Below are 25,615 nucleotides of genomic sequence, written 5' to 3'. Positions count from 1 at the left end.
CCCCAGCGCAGCGGTCGGGAGCCTGGAAACCTGGAGAAGACGACCAGTTCGCTGAGGGTGTCGAGGTCGGCACACACTGCGGTAAGACATCTGACACCTGGGGAGAGCGGTTGGGAGAGCGGAAGAGTTGTTGGGCAGCCTGGGGTGACACTTGACCAGATCCTCGTGAGGATTCTCTCAGTGTGAGTACGAATAGCCGAGCGGATGGCACCGTCAGCCGGGGGGTTGCTGCTGTTCCACCACACGAAAGCGACTCTGGCTGAAGCCGAGGTGAGATTGTGGCCTGCCCTACCGTACCTTGCTTGAAGATGTTTATTTCGCAGCGCCCACCCGAACGAGGAAGGCCATGCTGACACATGGGGCCGCGCTGACTTGATGATTGTACGTAAATCCGGGGGCCATGAATAGCATCTCTTTGTCACGGGCCGTAAGAGGAGATATGTTGCGCGCAGACTGCGAGAGACAATGTGGTACGCGTTTTGGAGTCTGAGGTGGCAGACGGCGGTGACAACGGGGGCGGAAGAAGGGAGCTACAGCCATGACGTACTGTTTTGCGGGGGTACCCTGGGCATGATGCCCCGGCAGCAGGCAAGCAAGGTGTCTCTCACTCGCTGTCCGATGCCATCGTGACCAGCTCCCGCTTGTCCCCCAGCTTCCAAGCCCCTCTCTCTCGGAACACCCGCCTTGTTCTGCCACCCAGTGGAAGCTTCCATCGGTCCCGCCACGGAGTTGCGCCGTGACTACCTCCCGGCTCCAGCAAATAAATACAAAGACCCTTCCCACTCTCGACCTCAGCTCAGTCAGGGTCCCGTGTCTCGAAACAGCCCACCAACGACCGATCCAACCGACTAGCTGCGCTCGCATCGCCAACACGTGTGTATCCAGCCGGCCTAACCAGCAAAGACACAGTCGCGATCCACGAAGGCGGACGGTTCAAGACCCCCCATCAGCCCGGCCCGGCAGCTGCACGACGGCTCTCCCTCGGCTTTGCACCACTCAGCTGCACGTCGCACGCAGCACGCTTCCACCCCTTACATCGAATTCCGCCAGTGCCAGTCGAACCCGACGCCGGTTCTGGCTGCCGCTCTCCCGCATCCGCTTCTGTCAAGCCTCCAGCTTTTACCCAGCCGGTTCCCCCTGTGGCAGACACTCTGGCGCAACCCTGGCACACCATCTCGATCCGCGGTACCGCCTCTAATTCGCCCGTGCCAGGCTCAACCGCATATCCTGGGCTCGAATCAGGAACCGGCCTACATTTTTAGTTGGTCATTCCGCCAGGGCGCAGTTTGCATCCAGCGAATGACGCAGCCCTCTGCCGCCAGAACTGTCATCGTCAGAAATCGACTCACTCCCGTCCGTACCTGCCAGCCAGCCCGAGGGGTCTCGTGGCATCCTCCTACTTGACCGCGTGACGGCACAACGTCTTTCTGCCTGACTTGGCCACGTCGGTTCCCTTGCCCACTCTCGCGAACCATTGAACCCGCTGTTTAAATACTCTTTCACGGGCTATCATTGACTAACGCAGTCAACGAACCCACCGACCTGTCTCTGGCATTCGAAACGAACCCCTCGAGTTGACACAAACCGACCTTCGATGCCCCGCTAGTGGGCCTGGTCCGAACTGAATAGCTTCACTCCGATATCTGTCCGCCCAACATGACTTCCAACAAAGCTCAATCCCCTAGAAGGGGGCGACCTTTGCCCAACATTGATCAGAGCAACCCTCCGTCCAAGACGAACAGCACTCAGACTCGCACATTGTCCGGCAGCACAGCTCGGAACGGCTCGACTGTGCGTGACAAGGGAATCGCCAGCGAACGATCTCCGCTTCTGTCTCCGAGCAGCGACGAAGATGGTTTCACCGACGGTAACACGGTCATGGGGGAGCAGGACGACTTGCAGCAGACAAAGAGCGTGTGGTACCTTATCCTCCTGACCATCAGCATTGGCGGTCTGCAGATCGCATGGTCCGTCGAGCTGTCTAATGGATCACCTTATTTGCTCTCTCTTGGCCTCAGCAAGTCGTTGATGGCCTTGGTGTGGATTGCAGGTCCGCTTACCGGTACGTTGGTTCAGCCCTATGTCGGCATGCTGAGCGACAACTGCCGACTGCCGTGGGGAAAGCGGAAACCATTTATGGTCGGCGGGGCCATCGCAACCATGGTGTCGCTGATGTTCTTGGCTTGGACGAGGGAAATTGTCGGCGGCTTCTTGGGGATTTTTGGAGCCGATCCGGAGTCCCAGGGAGTCAAGACCGCCATTATTTGCGTCGCCGTGGTCGGCATCTATGTACTCGATTTCGCCATCAACACCGTGCAGGCCGCCATTCGAGCCTTCATCGTGGACTGCGCACCTGCTCACCAACAGGAGGCAGCCAATGCCATGGCAAGTCGCATTACCGGTTTCGGCAACATTGTCGGATATATCGCGGGCTACATCGATTTGCCCAAATACGTCTGGTTTTTGGGTGACACCCAGTTCAAGGTGCTCTGCGCCATTGCCAGCATCGCCTTGGCGTCGACCATCCTGGTAAGCACAACATTTATCCACGAACGGGACCCCCGACTCGAGGGCCCGCCGGCGCAGAGCAAGGCTGGCGTCCTTCCATTCTTTGGGAAGATCTTTACCTCCATCAAGCGTCTGCCGCCTCAGGTTATGAGAGTCTGCCAGGTTCAATTCTGCGCTTGGGTTGGCTTCTTCCCCTTGCTATTCTATACCTCTTCGTACATTGGCGAGATCTACGTTGAGCCCTTCCTAGAGAAGAACCCGCACATGGCTCCGGAAGAGCTCGACAAGCTGTACGAACAGGCAACGAGAGTCGGAACGTTTGCTCTCCTCATCAACTCTATTGTCAGCTTGGCCACAAACGTCTTCCTGCCCTTCTTTATCGCTCCTACCTATGACAGCCACCCCGTCCTCTGCGACGTGCCGGGGGAGACGGATGCTGCTCCGAAGGACTTCGACAGCGAGAAGCCATCTTTCCTAGATCGTCTGCAGATTCCAGGCTTCACGCTCAAGAGAGCTTGGTTCATGTCGCTGTGGCTCTTCGCAGGTGCCATGTTCTGCACCGTCATCGTGCGCACAGTCGAAGCAGCGACAGCATTGATTGGCCTAGTCGGCATTACTTGGGCCATGACTCTGTGGGCTCCGTGGGCCATTATCAGCGCAGAGATCAGCCGCCGAGACGCGGTACTGCGTGCCAGACAACGACACTTGAGCCCAAGCAGGCGCTCAGATGGCCCAGCTTCCCCGTCCCTGGACTCCATTGCCGACTCCGACCGATCTGTTCTCAGCGAGGGCGAGGAGACCGACCAGGCGGGCGTCATCCTCGGCATCCACAACATGGCTATCGCCGCGCCGCAGATCATCGCCACTGTCGGCTCCAGCATCATCTTCAAGATCTGGCAGAAGCCCCGCGGCACTCCCGGCGACCACTCCATGGCCATCGTTCTGGCCCTGGGAGGTATTGCCGTGCTTGTCTCGTCCTTTTTTGTGGCGGCTATCAAGGAAAGCTCATCCTTGCCCGCGGACGCCATGGTCGCTGCAGAGGAGGGCGATTCCACCGGTGGAGGCAGTCGCCCAGGAACGGGCCATGTCCGCAACAAGAGCTACGAGCAGCTCCCGCGCGTCAGCATCAAGCGCGCGACACTCACGAGAAACAAGAGTTTTGGTGGTGCCGAGTACTAAATTACTCGGCTCAATCACTCGTTAGGCGTTGGGACTGGAGGGGTCACATGCGGGTGGCATCCCAGATTGGTTTGGAACATTGGAAACATGCAAGGAGTTTTGGGTATACCTACAATGAATGACGGTGGGAAGGGCTCCGCCAATCTTTTCTTTTTTCAATGACAGCGCGAGGCCTGGGAGCAACTGGGAAAATTGAAGGCAGGATTCCTTGTTTTTACCCCATCAGACACCTTAGAATGATGTAAGGGGAGTCATGAGATGTAGACCATACACAGAAGCAGCACAAGTTCTGCTTAGAATGATGAGGCACGCAGCCAATACGACATACCATTATGAATCACATTATTGCAGTCACATTTTGCACAGGAATTATCATGGTGACGAGCTCTCCAATTATCCACAAATACCCGTGTTGTCTTTCGTACAATCATCCATCGAGAGATGTTCGTATTCCTTCATACATATTCACAAACTCAGGCTTGCTTTCGTTTCCGTAAAACTCGTGAGAGCCGTTTGGGAGGGAAAATCGCGCGACATGCTCCAACCGTTATAAGATAGATGTCGTCCCTTTCAGGAGAAAGGAGGCGCCGGGTTCGAGAAAGAAAAGAAACAGACACAAAAATTCCACGCCCGTAAACTCCTTTCGGGGCCTGCTTGCGACAGCAGGGACACCCGACCCAATGCAATCTTTTTTGTACTTTGTGCCGTCAACCATGAAGAAGGAGAAGAGGGTGAAGAAGCAGTCGTGTCGCCGTAGCTAGAGTGCCAGTCTTCCCTGAAATATCGCGATTCAAAGATGGGACAGCAGCCAACCCAATGCCAAAAAGGGACCGTGGTCATACTTACCGCCCGGGCGAGGGGGGTGTTACATCAAAATGTCGTGTCGGTCGTGAACGCCGTCGCCGTCGCTGTTGACCGGCGTTCTAGTCGTACATGTCCACTCCTCCCGCCGGCGGGCGGCTCGCGCTGCTCCGTCTTCGCTCCTGTCTTCTCCTCCTCCGGTTGTGCTCCGCGGCGGATCCCGTGGGGTTCAGGCCGGCCGGCGGTACGGCGGGTGAGGGGCTCATCTGGCTCCAGGTGCCGTGCGTGTGCTCGCTGCCGATGCTAGAGACAGAGGGGTTTGCGCCGCCGGTCGGTCCAGAGTAGTAAGCCGAGTCCTTGGGCTTCCGGCCCGCCGCGAAAGCAGGGTTGGGGGGCGGGAGGGCGTCGCCTGCCTCGGCCATCTGCTCGGCTGCGGCCTCTGCTCTCCTTTGGCTCGAGTCACGGCGGTAGCGGCGTCCGCTGCCGACGTCGGTGCCGGAGAGACTGCTCACCGAGGTGCCGCGCCGTCTTCGGTGGTCGCGCTTGGATGCGGCGGCTTCTTCCTCGGTCAGCCTGCGCAGCGTGACGTTGCGGTCTTTATCGTCGTGGACCTTGACCTTGACGCTGACGGGTGCCAAAGTGGATTGGCCGAAGCGCTCAGACTCTGCGCGACGACGCTGCTCCTCCTTGGCTGCGAGGGCACTCGCCGAGGCGACGGCGGCCGCTGCTGCCTCATCGCCAGCCCTCCTGCGTTTGGCAGAATCGCGGCGCTGCGGTCGACCACTGGGAGATCCGTACACATCATTCTCGGACTCGCGGCTGAGGATGCCCTGCGGGTCTGGCGGCATCGCAGGCATGCTGACGGAGTCGGGGTAGCCGGCACCTGCACCGGGAGGCGTTCTCGGGGGGCGGGCAGAGTACGGCGGCATCGGGGGGCCCCCTCCGTAGCCGGTTCCGGAAGGACGGGGCTCAAGCTCGGAGGATTCGGTCAATTCGGTGATCTCTGTACTGATGGCGGACATGGGAGGTCTCGGGCGGCGTCCACCACTGGCGCGGCGAGAGGAGCGTCTGTCGCGGGACGGGGAGGACATGCCGTCGCCCGTGTATCTTGAGCCCGAAACGCCTGACCTCATCTCTTCCTCGTCCCTGATTCTCTGCTCTTCGGCCTTCTTGTTCTTGCGGTCGGCCATCTTCTTGGCGAACCATCCCAAGCCCAGACCAGCCAAGATGCCCTTGCCGGCCCCGCCTGAGGGCGGCGGCTCATCCCTACGTCTAGACGGGCTCACATACGATGAGTACTCGGAATCTTCGAAGCTGTACTGGGACCTGGTCCTGGCGTGAGGGGGCCGGTTCGTGCGAGACTCGGCGGCGCTGAGAGCTTGAGCGGCCATGACGGGGTTTCCAGGGGGCGGCAGGATGGAACCCTCGCGGGGTCTTCGTGCGGGCGGCGGGGTGTCTTCGGTCCAGTCCGTGTAGTCGGTGAACTCACTCTGGGCGGGGTAGCTTCGACTCGGGCGGCGGCGTTGAGGAGTCTCAGTCGAGACGGCAGAGTATTCCTCGTCGTGCGGTCGGCTCTTCTCCTTCTTCTTCATCAGGCCGGACAGAAGCTTTCCTGCGCCAATACCAGCACCGACACCGAACAACGTCTTCATGAAGCCGCCTCCTTCCTTCTTCTTGTCATCCCGGCGTGAATCGATGTCGGTGTACTTTTCGCTCTCAAAGTAGCTTGCGGAATCTCTGCGTGAGGGGAGGTAGCTCTGCGAGCCCCGTCTGGAACCGATGACCTCTGGTCCACGACTGCGGCTTCGCGATCGCGATCTCTCCCGGCTGAGCTCCTTCTCCTTCTCCTTGTGCTTCTTGCGACCGAACAAGGCGGCCAGGGTGGCACCAGCTGCGAGAGGCGCCACCCATCTGTTGCTCTTGGTCTTCTCTGTGTGGACATCACTGTAGTACTCTGAGTCGTAAGACACGCCGCTCGGTCCCTCGGACCGTCCTCCACTGATGTACGTCTCCCGGCCACGGTCATCGCCCTCGGCGCGGTAACTGAGGATGAAATAGAGCAAGAGCAAGAAGGCAACCCATAGGGAGTAGAGGATGAATGTGTACTTTGGGGAGCCGTAGAGCGTCAATCCAAGAGGCACCTGAATGAGACCAAGAAGTGCGATGAGCCGTCCGCTCCATCGATGAAACATCTTTCTGAGCGAGCGTCCCCTGATGTTCCTCACGAGCCGGCCGCCGATGATCTGCAGGAGAAACATAATGAAGATTGCCAGGCCGATGGCGTGGTGTGGGTTCGTCCAGCTTCGTTCGGGGCCGACGGCGAACCAGCCCAAGGTAAATACGGCGACGAGCAAGAGCGCTCCCAGGATCTGTAGCTGGGCGTGGTAGGGTACAGCGTAACCGGGCTTTCTCGTGTAGAATCGAACCGTCAAGACGGAGAATGGGACAATGACAAGGAAGACGATGGCTCCCATGACACCATGAGCGAGAATGAGGGTGTGGTACTGAGCGACTGTCGAGAAGCGATTGCCCATACCTAGGGTGGTCTGTGTTAGTGGAGTGTCATCATCGAAAACCCGGCTGGGACGCATTCACCATTGTATTGCATGGTCTCGAAATTGAGACCTTGGAGGTTGGGCAGCAAGAAGGTGTTCTTCTCAAAGTCCCAGGTTCCGTCGCCGACCGTCATGGTGTTGGAGTCGTAGGTAGCGACGCCCGGCGCCGAGAACCCTTCTGCCGGCGCCATGATGGCGACGACGAGCGGAGGAGTCCTTCAGACGCGGGTGGGAGGTGTTGAAGAATGCGGGAAACCCGTTTGGCGTCTTTATCGTGGCCGACTCTCGAGATCCTCAAAAGGAAAGGGACCCCGAGAAATGGTTGCGTTTATCGTTTGGGTGGGTTGGGCGGTTTCCTGAAAGTCGGTCAGTGAGCCGGCCGGAGGTGCAAGTGGGGGAAGTTTCGGTGTTGGCGTCTGCGCTGGAATGTTTGAAGCAGAACATGCGCCCTACCCCCAGAGGAAAGATAAGGTGTCGGGAGGTTGGGAACAAAGAAAATCTTCAGGATGAACCTGAAGACTTGTGTCACTACCTTCGCGACGAGAGACTAGGTTTCTCCAAGAGAAAAAGAGAGTGGGTTCGTCCTGTCTGTGAGCTCACCAGGTAGTCGCTGACAACCCAGCCGGACCTGCAGCGTGGTTGCGCGGGGTAACCGGGTCGCCCTTGGCGCCGAATCCTGGCTCCACAGCGGGCAACGGGCAGCGGGTGTGGTGGAGCCCAGCCTATCGATAGGCCACTTGGGGACAACGGGTTAGTGTCCCGGTGGCTGGCAAGCTCTTATCGGCACGTGACCGCCCGAACTGATCGCCCGAGCTCTTCCAAGGTTTCCAAGGCTGGTTTCCGTTCAAGACGTCAGCGTCCGTATTGTCCTGGGCAACCATGCTCTTTTTTCCAGGGTTCAGCTCCTTTTTAAAGTGCAAAACCGTTGTCCCATGTTCGCTTCGAGAAGCAGCTGCGGACTTTCGACGAACACCGTCAGCCTCAGCTGGGCACGCACAAATGGTGTGTTCGCCTCCGGGGCGGTGTGCCACGTGTCTGCGGTGAGCTGGCAGCGGCCATTCTGTCTGGCCCGGCCCTCTCTGCGTTATACGAATTTCTGAGATGGAAAGCGGATTCGAGCGAAGAGGGGATGACAATTGGAGGCGCAGAGACTCGAGGTTTTGAAACAGGCGGTGGGCGAACATCCCTGCTCAGGTACCAACGGCTACTGCAGAGTACCCGAACGGATCAAAGATCTCGACCTACCTCCCCGCTGTTAGCCTTCTTTTCTCCCCAAGACGGGCCGGCCATTCCACCCGTCGAATGAGTCACGTTGAGAAGATCGTGTCTGCGCAGCAAGTCATCACCGATTTGTGTCTCACTGCCCGTCATCTCAAGCTACTCGCTCGTCAGGCAAGTCATCGCCTGAGGGGAACAAACAGCGGGTCTAGCTGAATCGCAGACTCGGGTGACGGTGTTCTCGATGTGCGATATATCGAGAACGATGTCAAGAAGTCCTGTGAGGAAGAATGATCTGCCTTAACAGCCACATTTGAAGGGCTCAAATCCATGACGTTTGGTTTCGTTGAAATGCGATACTTGGTGCTGTCTGCGAGGCTCGTTCTCGTGGCTCGTTCTCGTTTTCGCAGTCGGTCGGGTCAGTGGCTGATGATGGCCTTGTCAACACAATGCTAACTTCCATTGCGCCAAGGGGCAATTTTAAGCATCGCCGTGTTGAGGTTTTGCTAGGAAATAGGCAAGATTTGATTCGATGATGGAAGGGAGGCGTGGTGTTCAGCATGAAAGTAGAATGTTTGAATGATTGATATAAAGGCCTGCCTGTTGTTTGAGATGCTGCCGTTATGGAGTATCGAAGCATCATTCTCACAGACTCAAATATATCAGTCATCTTCCAAATTCTCCTTCAGATCAATTCCACAATGCATATTTCTTCCATGATCATCGTGGGTCTGGCCCCTTTGGCCTATAGCTTCCCTCACTTTGCCAACTCTGGCGTTGGACACTCAATCCGGCCGCCAGTAATCAAGTCTGGAAACGGAACCGGACGTCTGACGCCGAATCACTTCTTCTGGAAAGCTCCGGGACCTGGCGATCGTAAATTTGAATCTGTCTCGACGGGTACACTTGAACGTGCTAACAGAATCAACGCAGAGCGTTCCCCATGCCCGACGATGAACACCCTCGCAAACCATGGCTTCGTTCCCCACGACGGCCGAAACATTACGCTCGACAAGCTCACAAAGGGGGTCAAGGATGCATTGAACGTGGCCGAATCCCGGGCTCTCAACATCTTTGAGAACGCTCTTGTAGTCAACCCCGTTCCCAACGCCACGGTAAGAGAAGCATCTGCATCGCTCCAAGAGGGCGGGCTGACCAAAGTCGCAACAGTTCTTCGACCTCGAGATGCTCCATGTCCACAATGTGATCGAACACGACGGCAGTCTCTCCCGCCGCGATGCCGTCTTCGACCCCACCAACTCCTTCGACAAGGGGACCTTTGACAACTTTGTGAGCTATTTTGGAAACGAGCGCCTAGGCCATCAACACGTCAATCATAGCCAACGCTCGTGCCAGACACGCCCTTTATATGAGCGAGATCAACCCAAGCTTCTCCATCACCCAAGAACAGATTCCGGTCATCGTCGGCGAGAACGCCTTCATGCTGGCCATTTTTGGTCATCCGGAAAACCCGGTAGCGAATAGGTCATTCATGGAGTACTTCTTTAGTAAGTGATTGTGGTTTCACATAGGCCATCGACATGCTCTAACCATCTATAGGGAACGAGCGGTTGCCAGTTGAGCTTGGCTGGACTCCGAGCGACACTCCGATTGACACCACGCTGGGCCAGTTCGTGCAGGATATTATTGCTCAGAGTCCTCCCGATGTGCCCCTCACATTTACCCCGCAGTCATCGATTTAAACACGGCGCGGAAGCTCGAGAACAGGTAAAACATTGTTGAGATCGCTATGCATATTATCGACGTCTGATGGATGTTGTGTACGGCATATATCTCCATCTCTATAGTTGATGAACAGGCAGTCCAACATTTTCATATCTCTCTATATAGTAGATGCATGATTGACCTTAAATTTTATAAACCTTGAACTCGATTTTACCACTTTATGCCCAGAAACCTTGAGTAAAGTCTTGCCGTTTATGAACGCTGCAGAAGGACGACCCGAAGTCATGTAGCATTTTGTGCACGCTTCATCAGAACAACCCAAAGCCCAGGAGACAAATTGGTACTTTAGCAAACTGACAGATGGTGCAAACCAATCGGCCTCCGGCTTGGGATGCCGCTTGAATCTCTCCCTCGCCGGTATGGATAAGGTGATGTACTCTCTCAAACCCCTCAACTCTGGAGGGCCAGTTTCGGTCGGACACCAGCGACAGCTGCCCGATTTGTAAAGATCCCCGAACAGCCCATTGGGTCTTCTAATTGTTTCAACATGCAATCAACTTCGTCAGCTCTGCGCGGGTCTTTCCTCCACGGATTCGTCCATGAATTACTCCATCTGAATGTCAGGATTTCGCCGGAGGGTCTTTTCGTTGCAGGCTGAGGAGGATACCCAGAACCCACGGTGATGATACCCGTCTTTATATAATCCAAGCATATGATGCCTTCCACAATGCTCCAGTCTAGTTCCTCTTGGCCAGATGTCCTTGGGGTGTTCTTGAAGAGCAAGCCCCTCGTTTTCGGCGGATGCTCGAAGGTTACCTTCGCATTGTAGGGGCCTCTCGATGTTCCATAAAACAGAGGAAACATGATGCAATCGTAGAAGCGTATCGGCCTTTGAGCGTTCCTAGCCCAAAGCAAGACTTCGTCGCGCTCCCAGAACGGTGTACCTGGTTGACCATCGGCTTTCCTGGTCTCGCTGAAATGTATGCCGAATGAGCCCGTGTAATCGCCCAGACGATCGACAACTTCGGCCGCGTCGCAGACCTTTGCGAGCAAGACGAGAAGTGCGGCTCTATACTTTCCACCTGGAGGAGCCTGCATGGAGACAACCGCCTCTTTGGGGTTGTAGTGTTTGAGGACCTTGGCGAAGACGGAGCGTGTGTTCTTGATCGACCACATTGACGTTCTGTGACGAACCCCTTGTTTCTCAGGTCCTTCGTCCACTGCCCAGGTGGCCTGGATCCTCATAGCTGAGCCTCTTATGAACTCTGAGTCGACAAAGACGCACAGCTTGTCGATGTCAATACGCTCGCAGTCGTGCTTCTCGTCGGGAGCGGGAGCTGTCTTTCCGAGGCGGCAGTTGCAGCGAACACGTCTGCGAGGCAGACGGTCAAGGATATCGGATCTCAGCTGGGAGTTGGTATGAAGAAGACTTGTGTATAAATGTGACGTTCGGGGGCAATGCGACAGATGGCTTCTTTTCAAATTTACTAAAAGTTAGGCTGTTACAAAACACTATGTGTGTTCAATTGGAGAACCTTGATCTCCTAGGCGATGCAAAGGTGCGACTTCAAGGTGGCCTCACAATATAGTTTAAAATTTCGTGTCAACTTTACTGTGTATGTCATCGGAGAGAGAAAAGGAAACCTCGTCGTCCTATCGTCTCTACTGTCGTAGTCTTCCTCGTCTGCCATCTCCGTTTACTGCCTTTAACTAAAGGAAGAAAACACGCGACATTTTTGGGGATCTTGTTATATGAAAGGCGGTGGAAGTAATAGACACAGGCACCTTGCCCAGGTTTGGGTCAGTCAGACACTGGTGCTAGCGAAGGGTTGAGGATGGATCAGGGCACAATTTCTTACGGAACGTCGACAGACAATCGAAGATACGGGATTAAGGTCTACCGAGACATTGGACATCCAAAACATAGATAATTTGCATGTGACGTTTTCGTCAATCACGCAAAGCAGGATAAGTCCAGATGCGGAAACCCTTCAGACATTGGCAAACTGGAGCAGCTGTAGTCGGTAAGCGGTTGGCGCTTCTTTGGACGGCCGATCAAAACAAGACATTTTAGCGGCAAATCAAATTCGCTTTTCAGTACAAGATCGACAGCCACTGAAGCTTGAGGCTCTAGGAACTAACTCCGGTGACGTTGACCCGTTTGCTGGTAGATGGAAGGTCTCAGATCTGAAGACAAGGCTGAGACTTTGCGCAATGTGAGTCAAGCCGACAGTGATAATTAGACATCTGATTCCACGGACTGCGCAGAGGTGACGTTATTTACCTCTTCTTGTCCGGGTCCGTCGTGAGAATTGATATGGTGTTTGATTTCATCAATGACATAGGAGGACGGTTTAGTATATAAAAGTAATCTCAACGAAGCGATCAGTCGCTGCTCATGGTATCTATCTGACTTGCTAGCATCCGTACTTGAGACTTCATTCTAATTACCCCCGTTTTTACTCTCACCTAGCTACACTTTTCCCTCAGACACTTTGGCCCCAGAGCACTCAATCACAATGCCGCCAATCTTCCCGTTAGCAATCAATACTGAGGGGTCGAAGGGCGAAAAAAAGCCGGAGCGGGAACCACGGAGCCTCGTACTCTTCTTCGATGGCACTGGAAACGAGTTCACCGGGTCTGACAAGGATACGAATGTGGTCAAATTGCTCAATATGATGGACCGCAATGCCTGCAATCAGTACCACTACTATCAAAGTACGTTAATCATATCTCAAAGTCGGCTGGTTGCTTACATGTCATTAGCTGGCATTGGAACATATGATGTCAAGGAGAAGACCGTCCACAAGTCCAGCTTCGGCGAGATGAAGAGCAGCTTCTGGAAAATGGTTGACCAGGGACTCGGTACGACATTCGACGCGCATGTCATTGCCGGCTATCGCTTCCTGATGCAGTACTATGCGCCCGTGAGTAAGCCGTCGCCCTAGAGTTGGCGAGCATTTCAACTAACCTTCCATGATGACAGGGTGATAGAATTTACGTGTTCGGGTTCAGTCGCGGGGCATACACCGCTAGATTTCTCTCACGCATGGTTTTCACTGTTGGACTTCTCTGCAAAGGGAACGAGGAGATGGTGCCTTTCGCATATCGCCTCTACCAGCGGCACTTGAACGGCGAGTTTAAGGCTGCCAAGAAAGGTGACCATCACATATCTCAGCACAACGACTATCAGACAAACCAATCTCCAAAGAAGTGCACAGCGGCCACGTGCGAGTTGGTCGCGTTTAGCGACACCTTCTGTTGGAGGGCACCACGGGCCAAGACCAACATCAAGGTCTTCTTCCTGGGCCTGTGGGACTGCGTCAACTCGGTGTCCGTTTTGGAAAAGAAGACGACGGCCAACGTCAAAGTCCAAGGGACTGCAGACATTATCAGGCATGCTGTGGCTGTCGACGAGCGCCGCGTCAAGTTCAAGCCAGCACTCTTCGACCAGGACAAAGCAAGTGACAGCATCCGAAAAGAGCACATCAAGGAAGTCTGGTTCCCGGGCAACCATAGCGATGTCGGCGGTGGTTGGCACCCCGACAGTGACTTTCTTTTGACCGACGACAAGAAGGCCACGATCTCGTTACGCCTGAAGTCTTGGAAAAAACTTCGGAAGCTGAGAAGGGAGCAAAAAAAGGAAGCACGAAACGACTGGGGTCAATGTGAAAAGTCTCACGAAACCTTGGAGCAATTGAAGGAATGCGAGGCCGAGCACTCCAAGTCATATTGCTCAAAGGATAAATGTGGAAGGTGTCACCATGACGGCCAACACGATTACTGCTCCCACAGGTACCGCATGAGGCCTTGCCAACTGAGCGATGCCCCCCTGTACTGGATGATTCAAGAGATTGAAGAGGCAGACAAGCGACAACGTGGCGAGGGAGACTACTGGCCTGATGGCGAGGGAATCAGGTGGGTTCCGGAGAAAGTCGCCGACTTCAAGGTCCGTTACCTATACCACAAGCACGATGCCGTACTCGCGTCTCTTCATGACCCGCTCAAATTTGGCTTCGGTGACACCATAGGGTCTGTTCTACTTTGGAACTTTCTTGGTGAGGCTCTTGCATAATCCTAATGTTAGAATATGGATGACTGACATGAACAGAGTTCTACCCTTTGGCCAAACGATGGGAGCTCAAGAGAAATACTGTTCGCGCCGACAAAGACCACACCGCCGACAAAGAAAATACTGCCGACACTTATCGTACCCATTGGCACTGGCAGATGTTTCCCCTCAACATGGGCGAAACCCGAGATATCCCGTGCAATGCAGTCTTGCATTCATCCCTAGTCGAACGCATCAAGAAACGCCCAACATACCGCCCGGTGAATAACAGTGGCGAAATTGATGGCAAGGAGACACCTTATTGCTTGATAACAGACAATAGACAGGAGATTTCCCCCAAAATCATCGAGAGGCCACCGGCAGAGTCAGAAGACCTCTATAGAGGATATTATACTTTTAGGGACGAAACCACTAGGTCTAGGGACGAAATCCCTTAGTCAGGTTGAATTCAATAGGGCATTGTGTTGTTTTCCCCGTGGATTTATGTTGCTGGACCTCTCCTGGCTGAGCTGGTGGAGTACCGTCTAGTGGAGTTACGGTCAGGAGGTATGCGGACCATGATTATTGAATAAGCGGCAGTCGAACAATTCTCGCGTTTGAGACGGCCTAGTTCTCATGTGTCTGCGCAGCTAAACTTCCTATGTAATTAAAAGATGTGACGTTTTACTTCGATTGTGGACGATAGTAAATTACAGTGATTAGAGATGAGAACGACTACGAGGACGACGAGGACGACGAGGACGACAACTAGGAGGAGGAGGAGGACGAGTGCGAATACACAGGAAGAATAGGGGATCTGCTTCGTTTTCCTAGTCATGCTGTTGACGTTTCAAAGGTGATAGAGCACCAAGTCAGACGTGCCAATGCATCACTACATACCACCATGCGCCCTTTTATTAACCAACAAGCTCGTCTCTTCCTCCGTCCCGAATGCCGCAAACCGCAAATCCTCATTCACATCCACAATCTCCCCAAACCTGACCTTGAGCTTCTTTAAATGCTCAGACATGCCCTCCTTGCCACCAGAACAAGCCTGTCTCGCCAACCGATTCAAAGTTCCATGTTCATGAGTCGTGGTGCACAAGATCTGCAGGAAGCCTCCAGGAGTCGCGGCGACGCCGTTCTGGAACATGGCAATTAAGCCGAGTAGCAAGAAGATCGCAGTGACAATCAAGTCTGCGGCGTACACTGCAATGAGTCTCCAGGGGGACTTGAAAACGTAACTCAGTCTATAGGTTTCGGTCGTGACGGAAGTTGAAGTCAAGTGTTGACCGTCATTGAATATTGAGAGGGAGACATTGGTCATGAGATCGCGAAGAATGTCTGGAGACAGCTTGTACTCCATGTACGTGTAGTCCTTCATTTGTTCGTCATACGTTGCCCTCGTGAGAGGCGTTTCTTGAATCAAAGAACTGCTCCTGTTGTAACCGTCGGTCCCTGCAGTCAGATGAGATTAGTCACAGTGCCACAGAACGGAAGGCCGAGGTGAAGCTCTGAATGAATAGGCTACGGATAGGGCAAAACACTTACCGAGATAAACAGCATCGCCCTTGAGTGGCTCTGTGAGGGTTTCGACCATAGAGAGAAGCTGACAGCCGTTGAATAAGACGTTCAATTCGTCTTTGGTATGAGTATACGTCGGGTATATGTATTCGATGCCATTCGGGCCGTCTTTGGCATGTTGCTCGCCGTAGAAAAGGTTGGGGTAAAACAACGCTGTTGCATTCAGCGGTTTCTCGTTCGATATACCCACAGTTATAGTCTGAATGGAGTTGGTGTAATTGGCATGAGAATTGTAAGTGGCCGCCATTGCGACGCAGTTCAGCGCCCGCAATGTAGCATTCTGCCGCTGCCCATCACTCTCGGCCCAGATCATGACAAATTCATACAGATCGTTGACTCTCTTGAAGTTAGGATTGTGGGGATAATGAGAAGCTCGATAGAATCCATTTTGCGCGTAGGTGTCGTTGAGGTCCGTGTTGAAGTACAATTTCGCTGTTGAAACAGGGTTCGCGTCCTTACATTGAAGGGACGGAGCCGCAAATTGGAGATCATAGGAGCAGTTGACTCCGCAAGGTGATGTGCGAGTGAGATAGGCACCTTCGAGTAGAGAGCGTTTGCCAATGGCCGAGTACTCCAAGATCGGCATCCTAGTTGTTGATCAGAATCGAGCTTCAGGTGAGAATTTGGTGTGAAAAACGTACTTGTACTCGCCATCGGGCATTGTACTGAACATGGCATACTTGAAGAGGTCGGCTGCTGATCCATTGCCGCGGAAATTGACATCAAGAGCTGGGATTGATGCTGCACTGGTTGCGTTCCGAGCTACCTGCTCTACGACAAGGCTTCCGCCCGGAAGTGATGCTGACAATGGGACCAATAGGAGTAGTAATCCGAAGAACCACAAAAGGGGGACTAGTTTCAATATCCCGAGCTGATACAAGTTAAGCGGACCGAAATTCAGCTGGAAGAGGGCTTCCACTTTCTCCAGTGGAAGCGACCTCCGGCGTAGATACCACCACAGGAGTTGCGCGAATACTGCTGAAGCGGACGCTGTCAGGATGGTTGAGAAGGCCCGTGAAAGAACTAGGATGAAAAAGCTGTTCCATGTCTGAGATATGCCGACTTCGTCGATGGGTCTGCCACCTCCTCCGCCAATCACGTAGAAGTAGATGTAGTTGGCAATTGCGATAACCATCGCTCCGATGAAGCCCCCGACGATCACGGCTGGTGTATACCATCCTATGGAAGAAAGCTTGCTCGTACTCGGAATTTTCGGTGAGACTACCGATGTGAACCCCTTGGTCTCCCGAACAAAGGGTGTCGAGGAATCAGTGATATTGGCAGCGTCGAGTGGATGAGGGCTGTATTCATCGTGGCTGTTTGAGTCTGTCTCCAGCTCCGCGCGATGCGCGATGTCACTCATTTTTCGGTATTCAGCGTTCGTCTTTTGTCCGGGTTTGAAACCAGCTCGGTCGTGAAAACCTGCGTTGGATGCTTCCTCATATTATAGGAAGCTACACGTCGAACCCCTGAAGGATCGCACTTTTCAGCTGAGCACCCGGGCTTTGTCTAGACCGATGCTACCACAGACTCATTGGCAAACTATGGCAAAGGTAAATGAGTTGAGTGCGATAGACCTCAAGATAGACCTTGGAGGCTGGATAGGCTACATGCAAGATCTTGGAAGAGCTGAAGATCTAGCGTGGTGTTAGCTGAAGTGTGAATGTCAACACAGACTCGAATTAGCCTAACCACTAGCGACCGTTGTCTCACTTGTAGGTGCCCTGCATCTCAGCTCCAGCTTTGGTGACCCTGCGTTAAGCCAAACTCCTGTTGTGCGCCCAAGACGTGACATTCGGAGCATCGGTAGGTTTTGGGGAGTTGCGGCCATGCATGCGATGTGGTCTCCGAAAGCCCTTTTGCTGAGTTTGCACTAGCATCTCAGCATCTCATGTTCCATATCTGAGTCTAACTCCTTCAAAAAGGCCACAACAGTCTCTCTCACAGCCTACATCTCACCTGTCGCTCTACCTCATAAAATGACGTTGCGCCATGTGATCGTCTGCTTGTACAGGACTAGGACTACCCAGGGTCTTCAATAGACGCTGAGCTCCTGAGGCAATCAAGGCTGCCATTGATAGTCTTCTAACAACGGAGGAAATAGTCATGACGGCCGAGTTATTCTGTAGATATCACGTTGCCTACGTCAACCTTTGCTCTCGGTGACAAGCTCACGCTCTATAAGCATCTTGCGTTCCTCTCTTTGGCACATACGACCATACCCGCTGGAGAACTCGGGATCCCGTCCGCTCTCCCATAGATAAGCCAGGGAGGGATGGAGTAGTAGTCGGGTCGGTGACGACCGGCGAATGCCCGTTGTTGTATGTTTTTTTGCGTTCACGATCCATTTTTTGGTGTTTTTGTGGACTGGCTATGCATACGTTGTGGCGCCGTACACTTCGCACCAGCCGGCCCCATTCGCGATGACAAGTACTGGTAAGAAACGTCCGTCTTGCATATTGCAGTTGGCTCTTTAAAAAAGCATGAGCATGATCATAAGTTCCTTGCCTTCCTTTCCATGCTTTACGATCATAATATCGCCCTCTCTTGTGGATCTCCTCGGTATCTACTGTTCCGTATCCGATTCTACCTATCTCCTTGAAAGAGACCGCCGCCACCTTTTTCTGGTCCGCGAACGCGGAGACAGGCTCGTTGACTACACATAGCCTTAGACACCAAACTCCTACGTGCAATCAAGACTGCCATGTCTATGTATACAACGGAGTTGAGATGTCTATGCTAATAATACGCAGTTTTAATCGAAGGTCCTTCTCTACTTGATCATCCACAAAATGCGCTCGTCAATCACACCCAGCGAATCCATCCCCTCGTTCTCAGCCATGAGCTCCAGCGCACGCCTCTTGTACCGCCCGTCCGCAAGCACCTTGTCCACCGCCCCGCGCACCGCGGCGGCGCCGGGCGTCTGCGTCCTCAGGTTCACCGCGAAGCCCGCCACCGACCCGCGCTCCGCCACCTCGGCCTTCTCCTCCGTCTGGCCAGCGAAGACGGCCGGCACCCCGTTGACCACCGCGTGCGTGAAGCCCCCGTACCCGGCGTTGGAGACGAACACGTCGGCGTGGGCGAGCACCGCGTTGTAGGGGAAGTAGTCGAGCACGCGCGCATTGGTGGGCAGCCGGGACACGTCGAGGGTTGCGCCTCGGCTGCCCAGGACGACGATGACGAGCACGTCGTCGCGGCCAGCGAGACCCTGGACGGTGGGCATGATGAGGTCCTCGGGGTCGGTGTTCACGGTGCCCTGCGTGACGAATACGACCTTCTTCCCGGACTCGCCCTTGTTCGTGACCTCGGACCACCAGGGCGGGTATGCCAGGTCTTTGCCGAGGGGCGGACGGGGCAGACAGCCTGCGAAGCCGACCGTGGACGGCTTATCGGACAGGTCGTACTCGAGGCTCGGCGAGCAGAGGAGGAGCGTCTGGTCATAGTCGACGAAGAAGATGTCATTGACTGTATGGGCTGGCAGCGACGTGCAGCCCAGCGACCGGAAGACGGCGTCCCTCTTCTCATGCAGCTTCTTGAACGGGCCGTCGTTGATTAGCTGGTTCAGCGCCGCGTTGCGGAGCCTGCCCGAGTAGGACGTGTCGGGCGGCAGGCCGAGGGGCGTGGGCGCGCAGTCCACGCTCTGCATGATGAGCGGGCAGGGGCTGACGCCGAGCGTCCGGGGGAACTCGTCGAAGCCCCGCGGGAGGGGGCGGCCGTACCGCCAGGGCACCGACGCCATGTTCGGCCCGTCCTCGACAACGACGATCTGCCTGCCGGGATCGCGGACCCTCAGCGCCTCGAGCGTCTCTTGGAGCCTCTCGGTCCTGGCGGGGAGGTCGTCGAGGAAGACACAGCCCATGGCGTACGCGTAGCGTCTCGGGCCGACGGGGATGTCCCGCTGGGACCCGAGTTCGGCGAACTTGGCGGGAGTGAAGGGGTCCGGCGCCTCGAAGAACTCGGCACCAATGGCGCGGATCTTGGGCTCGTATTGGCTGGCGGCGAGGTAGGCGACGTCCCAGCCGCGCTGCACCAGGCCGGCGGCGACGCGCAGCAGAGGTCTGGTGTGGCCGTCGCCAGGAAAGGACGTTACGAGGAGGAGAGGTCGGGAGTCTTGAGTGTTGACGATGGATCCCATTGTGGCTGTCCTGAGAGGGTGATTTGGGGACCAGAGCTACAATGAAAACTTCTGGCGCTACAGCCTCACATATCAAAACAACGTCTATGTAATTGAAGTCGAAGACAATGTAAAGACGGATAACTTGAAACAGCTCGTCGATTGACTTGCCTACATATACTAGACAATCATCAAAAGGGCGCAATACCTTGAGAATTCTCCGATCCGGGGCCGACTCCGTTCCCCCAATTGATATTGCTTACTTCATACGGACCTTGGCGACATCACGTTTTGTCATCTAGGTAACATTGATAGTCCTGTGTCCTCGTAAACCGAGCTGCTATTGTTATAAATGGCGAGGGCGTGTACGAAGTTCGCGGTCTTGGCCAAGACCGAAGCCGCGAAAGCGGGGGCCTGCACGAATGTGACTTTGCGGTCTCGGCTAAGAATGAAGCAGCGAAAGCTGGTTCAGCTACATACAGCCTTCAAAACTGCGGCCTGCTTTGTTATTCATGCACATCTCAAAAACAATCAGACAGAGGTGTAGATTCTTGACAATGGCCTCGCAGAAGAGAGATTGACATTTCTTAAGATCATAAGCCAGTCTATCAACAAGTCCCGCTGTAACAGGGACCAGATCGACAACCCGGGGTCCGGATTTTCGCGCTCTTTCACGAGGGGTCTCGGCTGAACAGCGAGAACATTTGAATGGAAATGACAATTAATGGTAAGGAGCGTTCGTCTTCCATGTTGCAATCGACTCGAAAAAGCATAAGCACGATCATGAGTTCCTTGCCTTCCCTTCTGTACCGTGCGATTATCAATGGATGGGCCTTCTCTTGTGGATCACCGCCTGTCGTTACTGCACTTGCTTGATTGGGGGCTGTCGGTGCCTCTCATTGGTGTGAGCTGGCGTCGAACGGGGCCCGCCAGCAAGGTTGCAGGGGTCACCTTGACGGCCATGGCTGCCGCTGTAGGTTTTCGAAGGTCCGGAAATCAACGTGAAACCCAACAGCAGACAAACAACCTGCTTTAACTGCCTGCATCAGAGCGATGGCTTCATCAGCGGCAGAAGCGGGCGGAGAAGACAGCGATGAAAACATTGCGAATCTATCAATCCGCGAAATATGTCGTCGCTTCCAGGGAGAACGTCTCATTGTGCAGCCGCTGGCATGGACTACGCGGCACCTTCAACTCCTTCGCTGCACCATCAACGAGTTGCCCAAGTCATCAAGTAATGCATCTCAGCTGCAACCCATGCCCAACACGCCGCAGCCATCCCCCGATATCGCGACAAATTGGGCTAGAACGGTGGTCACACGCTATCCAGATGAGGTTGCCAGTGCCGTGGGCTCTCTCTTGGAGTTCTACTCATTTACCAAGCTCTCGTAAGTTGACGGTATGATCTGAGGCGTGCTTCCGGTTCTAACTGCATAGTGGTGCCCTCATGTTCTACTACGAAAAACACAAGATTCATCATCCGTGCGACATATATACCGGCATTTCTCCATGTCCAAACGGTCCGCAACTGTCATCCGTTGCTTATGTTGATGAACTCAATATTTATCATCTACGCTGTGATGTTTTAACGCGCCGAATGCTCTGGGGACTTCCACAGCATGAAAATCGAAAAGCGGCCTTCACAGACCCATACACTGCCGCTCTTCTCATTGCCCAAGCCCAACGACTTCGCAAGGAAAATGCACTTTCTAACCGAACTCAAGACCCTGGAGGGAGTTCTTGCAAGTCACACTCGCCTTACAAGGTCAGCCATCACTCATTCAATATTGTACGTTTGCTAACCAAGCTCCAGGTTCATTTGATGAAGTCAGTTCAAATGGGCGTCAGGAGGAATCAACTGTGGTTGTACACGGCGTTCGTCACGGACGCTTTCTTGGACAAGCTTGCCTACCCCTCCCAAAGGTCAGAGTCACATCTTGACATTTGGTATAGTGGCATAGAATCTGAGCCGTTCGAGACTTTCCCTCTGCGCGTGATAGAAGCAATGCATCAAAATTCCAGAGGGGAGAAGCGGCGAAGGGGTGATGATGAGTTGGAGAATCAAGACGGCAAAAGGTGTGCCGGCGGCCCCCAAAGCTGCGCTGCGAAGCGCTGACTAGGACGCTGGAACCTTAGTCATCGCGCTGAATGGTGCAGCAGACAGCCCCCGCAAGCTGCCCGGCTGGCAACCTTCCAACTTGGGCAGCTGGAGCTAAACATCGACAGGGGATGATGGGCCAGACCTCGCTCGGGTTAGCCCGCCGTCGCACGCCAATCCTTCACTCAGCCAAGCCTAGCTTGGCAGGATAACCTATTACAGCTTTACGATGGTGGGGGGTGCTAGAGACATATCTCCAGGCAGCCGTCAATTGCACCTGGTCGAGATGCTCGGATGCAGGAACAAACGGCAGCCTATTTTTTTTTCATCCCTCTTCCTTGGCTCGTATTGGATGAACCTGCAATTCGATCCCACAATATCCCCCTGCATCCTCCCCAAATAGCCGTAGACGCTTAAACTTTGATGAGATAGATTCGAAGAAACATGTCCATTGAAATCCAAGATCTGGAGTCGAAGCGAGCTCTCATGATCGGCATTTGCGCTAGCGTCTTGACCCCAACCAGTCCGTTGTTACCGCATCGCGGCTGAGCCCCCTGGAATAATCTCTTTTCTTACTCAATGGCTTCGGTTGCTGCTCGGCGGCTACTGAGGTCATCGTTCGGTCCCGTACATCGCTAGGGTGTGGAAAAGCTTGTTAAGACGGCCCGTCTCGCCACGCTTTGTCGCTGGATCTTGTTCTCCATCCCTATCAACGCAACTGGACCACAGTCTTCAATTTTTCATCATGGTTCGTCTTACACTGTTGGCACTCGCTGCCACTGCTCAGCTTTCTCACGCGTGGCTGCCAGTTGATGGCTCAAAGAAGCTCTTGGACACTCGCGGCTTCAGCCTGTTCGATGGCCAGAACACCACCGACGATGAGGCGCACAGCGTTGGCAAGCGTTGGATGCCCGCGGCCGGCAAGATCAGGGGCGTCAACCTGGGCTCCCTTTTCGTCTTTGAGCCGTGGATGGCCAACACCGAATGGAACAACATGGGCTGCGGCGGTCAGAAGTCCGAATTCGACTGTGTGATGAACATTGGCCAGGACAAGGCGGACGCGGCGTTCCAGAAGCACTGGGGTTCGTGGATCACCCAGACCGACCTCGACGAGATGACGGGCTACGGCATCAACACGATCCGTATCCCGCTCGGCTACTGGCTGGACGAGTCGTTGGTCGACAAGAACTCTGAGCACTTCCCTAGGGTTCGTGTTGCGTCGCGGAAAGACATGAAGCGTTGACTAACCTTTGCTAGGGAGCCGAGAAGTACTTGATCCAACTCTGCGGATGGGCCAGCGATCGTGGCTTCTACATCATCTTGGAGTAAGTCGTGTCAGCCCGATCGCGTTTTCTTTAGCTGACATGTTCGAAGCCACCACGGTGCCCCCGGTGCCCAAGTCGCACAGAACGCCTTTACTGGCCAAGTAAGATGACCTTCAGTGGACGACGAGACTTCTGATCTGACGTGAATAGTTCGCGCCCTCTGCCGGCTTCTACAACGACTACCAGTACGGCCGAGCCGTCAAGTTCCTCCAGTACCTCAGGAAGCTTGCCCACGACCACAATGAGATGCGCAATGTCGGCATGATCGAGCTCGTCAACGAGCCCACCAGCTGGGACTCAGCCGTCCCCTCGATGCGTAGCACCTTCTACAAGAACGCCTACAACGTGAGTGTTCCATCATCATACCCTGAGACCACCTCGCTGACATGCTTTCCACAGGCCATCCGCCAAGTCGAGAAGGACCTCGGCGTCTCGGCGAACAATTACTTCCACATCCAAATGATGAACACGCTCTGGGGCTCAGGCAACCCGGTCGAGTTCCTGGACGACAAGTACTTCACCGCCTTTGACGACCACCGCTACCTCAAGTGGGCGACGAACGTGCCCGTGACGCACGCCGACTACATCTCAACCTCGTGCAACGACAACCGCAACAGCGACTCCTCCGGCCCCACCCTCGTCGGCGAGTGGAGCATCAGCCCGCCGGACTCGGTCGAGAACACGGACGGCTGGAGCAAGGACACGCAAAAGGACTTTTACAAGAAGTGGTTCGCGGCGCAGGTGCACTCTTATGAGAAGAACACCGCCGGCTGGGTGTTTTGGTCATGGAAGGCTCAGCTTGGAGACTACCGGTGGTCCTACAGAGGTATGTCAACTCACGCTAGAGTGAATTGCTCAATGCTAACAATGATCTAGATGCTGTCATCGCAGGTATTGTCCCTACAGACCTGAACTCCATTGCCAGCTCCGGTGTTTGCAATTAAGGCGTGACGTCTTATAGACTATGCTTAACGGCCTTCTGGCTGTTTGGAAACCTTGGCATTTACATCTTCATTGTACATAATTCAGCTTGAATGATAGATACACGACTCAATCGATGACAACTAGCTGCCCAAATGAGATGGCGGATACTTTTATGATATTTTGAAAGTAATGTAACGTAGCCTGCAAGACCATTTTGACTAGGCTAGGCAAACTGGGCCCGAAAGGGAGCATTCTGCGAAGAGTCGAGCGGCGTTTGATTCCTTCCCGCATTCGGCAACGCTGCTCACCCCAGAACCGGCGTCTGTCAGCAACGGCCGCGAGATCGCCCTCGCCGGTGCGGAGGATACGGGAGATCAGCGTTCGGCAGCAAAAGTATTTCTTGGATGCCTGCGATTCTCCCCGCAGTCGCCCAAAGCTTGCTGGTCCCGGGTTGCACCGCCCTCTCGCCCCCGTTTGTTGTCATTCGGCCCTTTCATTAAACCCGTATGCTAAGCTCATGTCTCGGTCCGGCAACCGCTGAGATTAACGGGAAGCCAAGCATCATGGCCGGGCCATCGGCACCATTCGCGTGTTTAGAGTGCTGGTTTCAACGTCATGTCTCACAAACACATGGTGTCCGCTCTTTGCCCCCCTTGCAAACGCCCTCGGGCTGAATTTCCTGCAATACCCAACGCTGGGAAAGTGGAGCGGAAATCCGCCTCTTGTCTCGAATGCCTAAATTGCAAACGCGGTGTTTGTGATCGCCCCAGGGTGACATTTGACGTTCAGCCGCAATCGCGGTTCCCGGCATCCATGACGTGCATGTGGCGGGCGCTCCGTTGCGTACCCACGACGCCGACGCAAGGGAGGACACTGGAGCTGCCACTGGAGAAGCCAAACAAGATTTTATGCTTCTTTTCCTGAAGGAAGCTTCGGTTCTAGACTGTCATTCCCCTCTTTTCAATCATCAATCTCAGATCAACCCACACTGCGGAAGTTGGACTCCGATCCACGCGAAGCGGCGTGGCTGGAATTGTGGGTTGCCATGACTTGAACACCAAGCGTGATTGCCGTCCGACGATGCCATCAGTCGTTTACGGGTGGAGCAGGGCCGCTGACGCAGTGCGACCCTGTGTGACGATCCAAATCAGACATCCGCCTGCGCAGCTGTTTCCCCAGATTTTTTCACCGAGTCGAGCTGCCGCCTCCCTCACTGGCTCGTTCCCTCCTAGCTCCATGTCCATCGGAGCCGATTTGTGGGCGGGTGGTGATCGACATGCCCCAGCGAGTAGCTTCCCTTTCCCTTTCCCTTTTCCCCTTTCAGCCTGACAGACATTTGGAAAGGCTCCGGGTCGCCCGGCTCATACGACTGGTTGGATGCCATGCTACCCTGAGGTAACAGCACCCAACTGTCTGCTTCCGAGTGAGGAAGCAATGTACCTCACAGGAAAGCAAATCAGCGGGGTTCCGACGGTAAGGTTGCGGCTCCCTTGGGACCTCTTGCCTGTTGCTTGACTGACGACATGGCGGAGAAGGAACCATGCCCCAAGTCGTGGAGAGAGTAGTGTGCAG

At 54.6% G+C, this 25,615-nt stretch overlaps 8 protein-coding genes across 8 annotated transcripts; 4 read left to right on the top strand and 4 right to left on the bottom strand.

Annotated features, from left to right (window-relative positions):
- Nucleotides 1-1,656: 1,656 nt before the first annotated feature.
- Nucleotides 1,657-3,687, top strand: COL26b_002888 (uncharacterized protein; the record flags this gene model as incomplete). Its single annotated transcript, XM_053175794.1, has 1 exon — nucleotides 1,657-3,687. The coding sequence occupies one exon, from the start codon at nucleotides 1,657-1,659 to the stop codon at nucleotides 3,685-3,687; it is 2,031 nt and encodes a 676-aa protein (XP_053040223.1).
- Nucleotides 3,688-4,610: 923 nt separating this feature from the next.
- COL26b_002887 (uncharacterized protein) lies at nucleotides 4,611-7,234 on the bottom strand (the record flags this gene model as incomplete). The annotated part of the gene is made up of 2 exons (XM_053175793.1): nucleotides 4,611-7,024; nucleotides 7,084-7,234. The coding sequence occupies 2 exons, from the start codon at nucleotides 7,232-7,234 to the stop codon at nucleotides 4,611-4,613; spliced, it is 2,565 nt and encodes an 854-aa protein (XP_053040222.1).
- Nucleotides 7,235-8,962: 1,728 nt separating this feature from the next.
- COL26b_002886 (uncharacterized protein) lies at nucleotides 8,963-9,964 on the top strand (the record flags this gene model as incomplete). The annotated part of the gene is made up of 5 exons (XM_053175792.1): nucleotides 8,963-9,137; nucleotides 9,195-9,376; nucleotides 9,432-9,551; nucleotides 9,580-9,769; nucleotides 9,822-9,964. 5 exons carry the CDS (start codon nucleotides 8,963-8,965, stop codon nucleotides 9,962-9,964), a joined length of 810 nt encoding a protein of 269 aa, XP_053040221.1.
- A 587-nt stretch (nucleotides 9,965-10,551) lies between these two features.
- Nucleotides 10,552-11,638, bottom strand: COL26b_002885 (uncharacterized protein; the record flags this gene model as incomplete). Its single annotated transcript, XM_053175791.1, has 3 exons — nucleotides 10,552-10,560; nucleotides 10,626-11,319; nucleotides 11,592-11,638. 3 exons carry the CDS (start codon nucleotides 11,636-11,638, stop codon nucleotides 10,552-10,554), a joined length of 750 nt encoding a protein of 249 aa, XP_053040220.1.
- An 828-nt stretch (nucleotides 11,639-12,466) lies between these two features.
- COL26b_002884 (uncharacterized protein) lies at nucleotides 12,467-14,022 on the top strand (the record flags this gene model as incomplete). Its single annotated transcript, XM_053175790.1, has 3 exons — nucleotides 12,467-12,665; nucleotides 12,714-12,874; nucleotides 12,934-14,022. 3 exons carry the CDS (start codon nucleotides 12,467-12,469, stop codon nucleotides 14,020-14,022), a joined length of 1,449 nt encoding a protein of 482 aa, XP_053040219.1.
- Nucleotides 14,023-14,890: 868 nt separating this feature from the next.
- Nucleotides 14,891-16,243, bottom strand: COL26b_002883 (uncharacterized protein; the record flags this gene model as incomplete). The annotated part of the gene is made up of 3 exons (XM_053175789.1): nucleotides 14,891-15,456; nucleotides 15,550-16,169; nucleotides 16,224-16,243. 3 exons carry the CDS (start codon nucleotides 16,241-16,243, stop codon nucleotides 14,891-14,893), a joined length of 1,206 nt encoding a protein of 401 aa, XP_053040218.1.
- Nucleotides 16,244-18,355: 2,112 nt separating this feature from the next.
- Nucleotides 18,356-19,717, bottom strand: COL26b_002882 (uncharacterized protein; the record flags this gene model as incomplete). The annotated part of the gene is made up of 1 exon (XM_053175788.1): nucleotides 18,356-19,717. One exon carries the CDS (start codon nucleotides 19,715-19,717, stop codon nucleotides 18,356-18,358), a length of 1,362 nt encoding a protein of 453 aa, XP_053040217.1.
- A 2,822-nt stretch (nucleotides 19,718-22,539) lies between these two features.
- COL26b_002881 (uncharacterized protein) lies at nucleotides 22,540-24,063 on the top strand (the record flags this gene model as incomplete). The annotated part of the gene is made up of 6 exons (XM_053175787.1): nucleotides 22,540-23,001; nucleotides 23,052-23,119; nucleotides 23,169-23,220; nucleotides 23,270-23,464; nucleotides 23,519-23,945; nucleotides 23,996-24,063. The coding sequence occupies 6 exons, from the start codon at nucleotides 22,540-22,542 to the stop codon at nucleotides 24,061-24,063; spliced, it is 1,272 nt and encodes a 423-aa protein (XP_053040216.1).
- Between the last annotated feature and the right edge of the window lie 1,552 nt (nucleotides 24,064-25,615).

This window comes from Colletotrichum chrysophilum (assembly GCF_026319265.1).
Source record: "Colletotrichum chrysophilum strain AFK26 chromosome Unknown scaffold_15, whole genome shotgun sequence".
In the NCBI taxonomy this organism is placed as follows: domain Eukaryota; kingdom Fungi; phylum Ascomycota; class Sordariomycetes; order Glomerellales; family Glomerellaceae; genus Colletotrichum; species Colletotrichum chrysophilum.
Note: the sequence above shows the minus strand (reverse complement) of the source record. Positions and strands in the feature narration are given on the sequence as shown.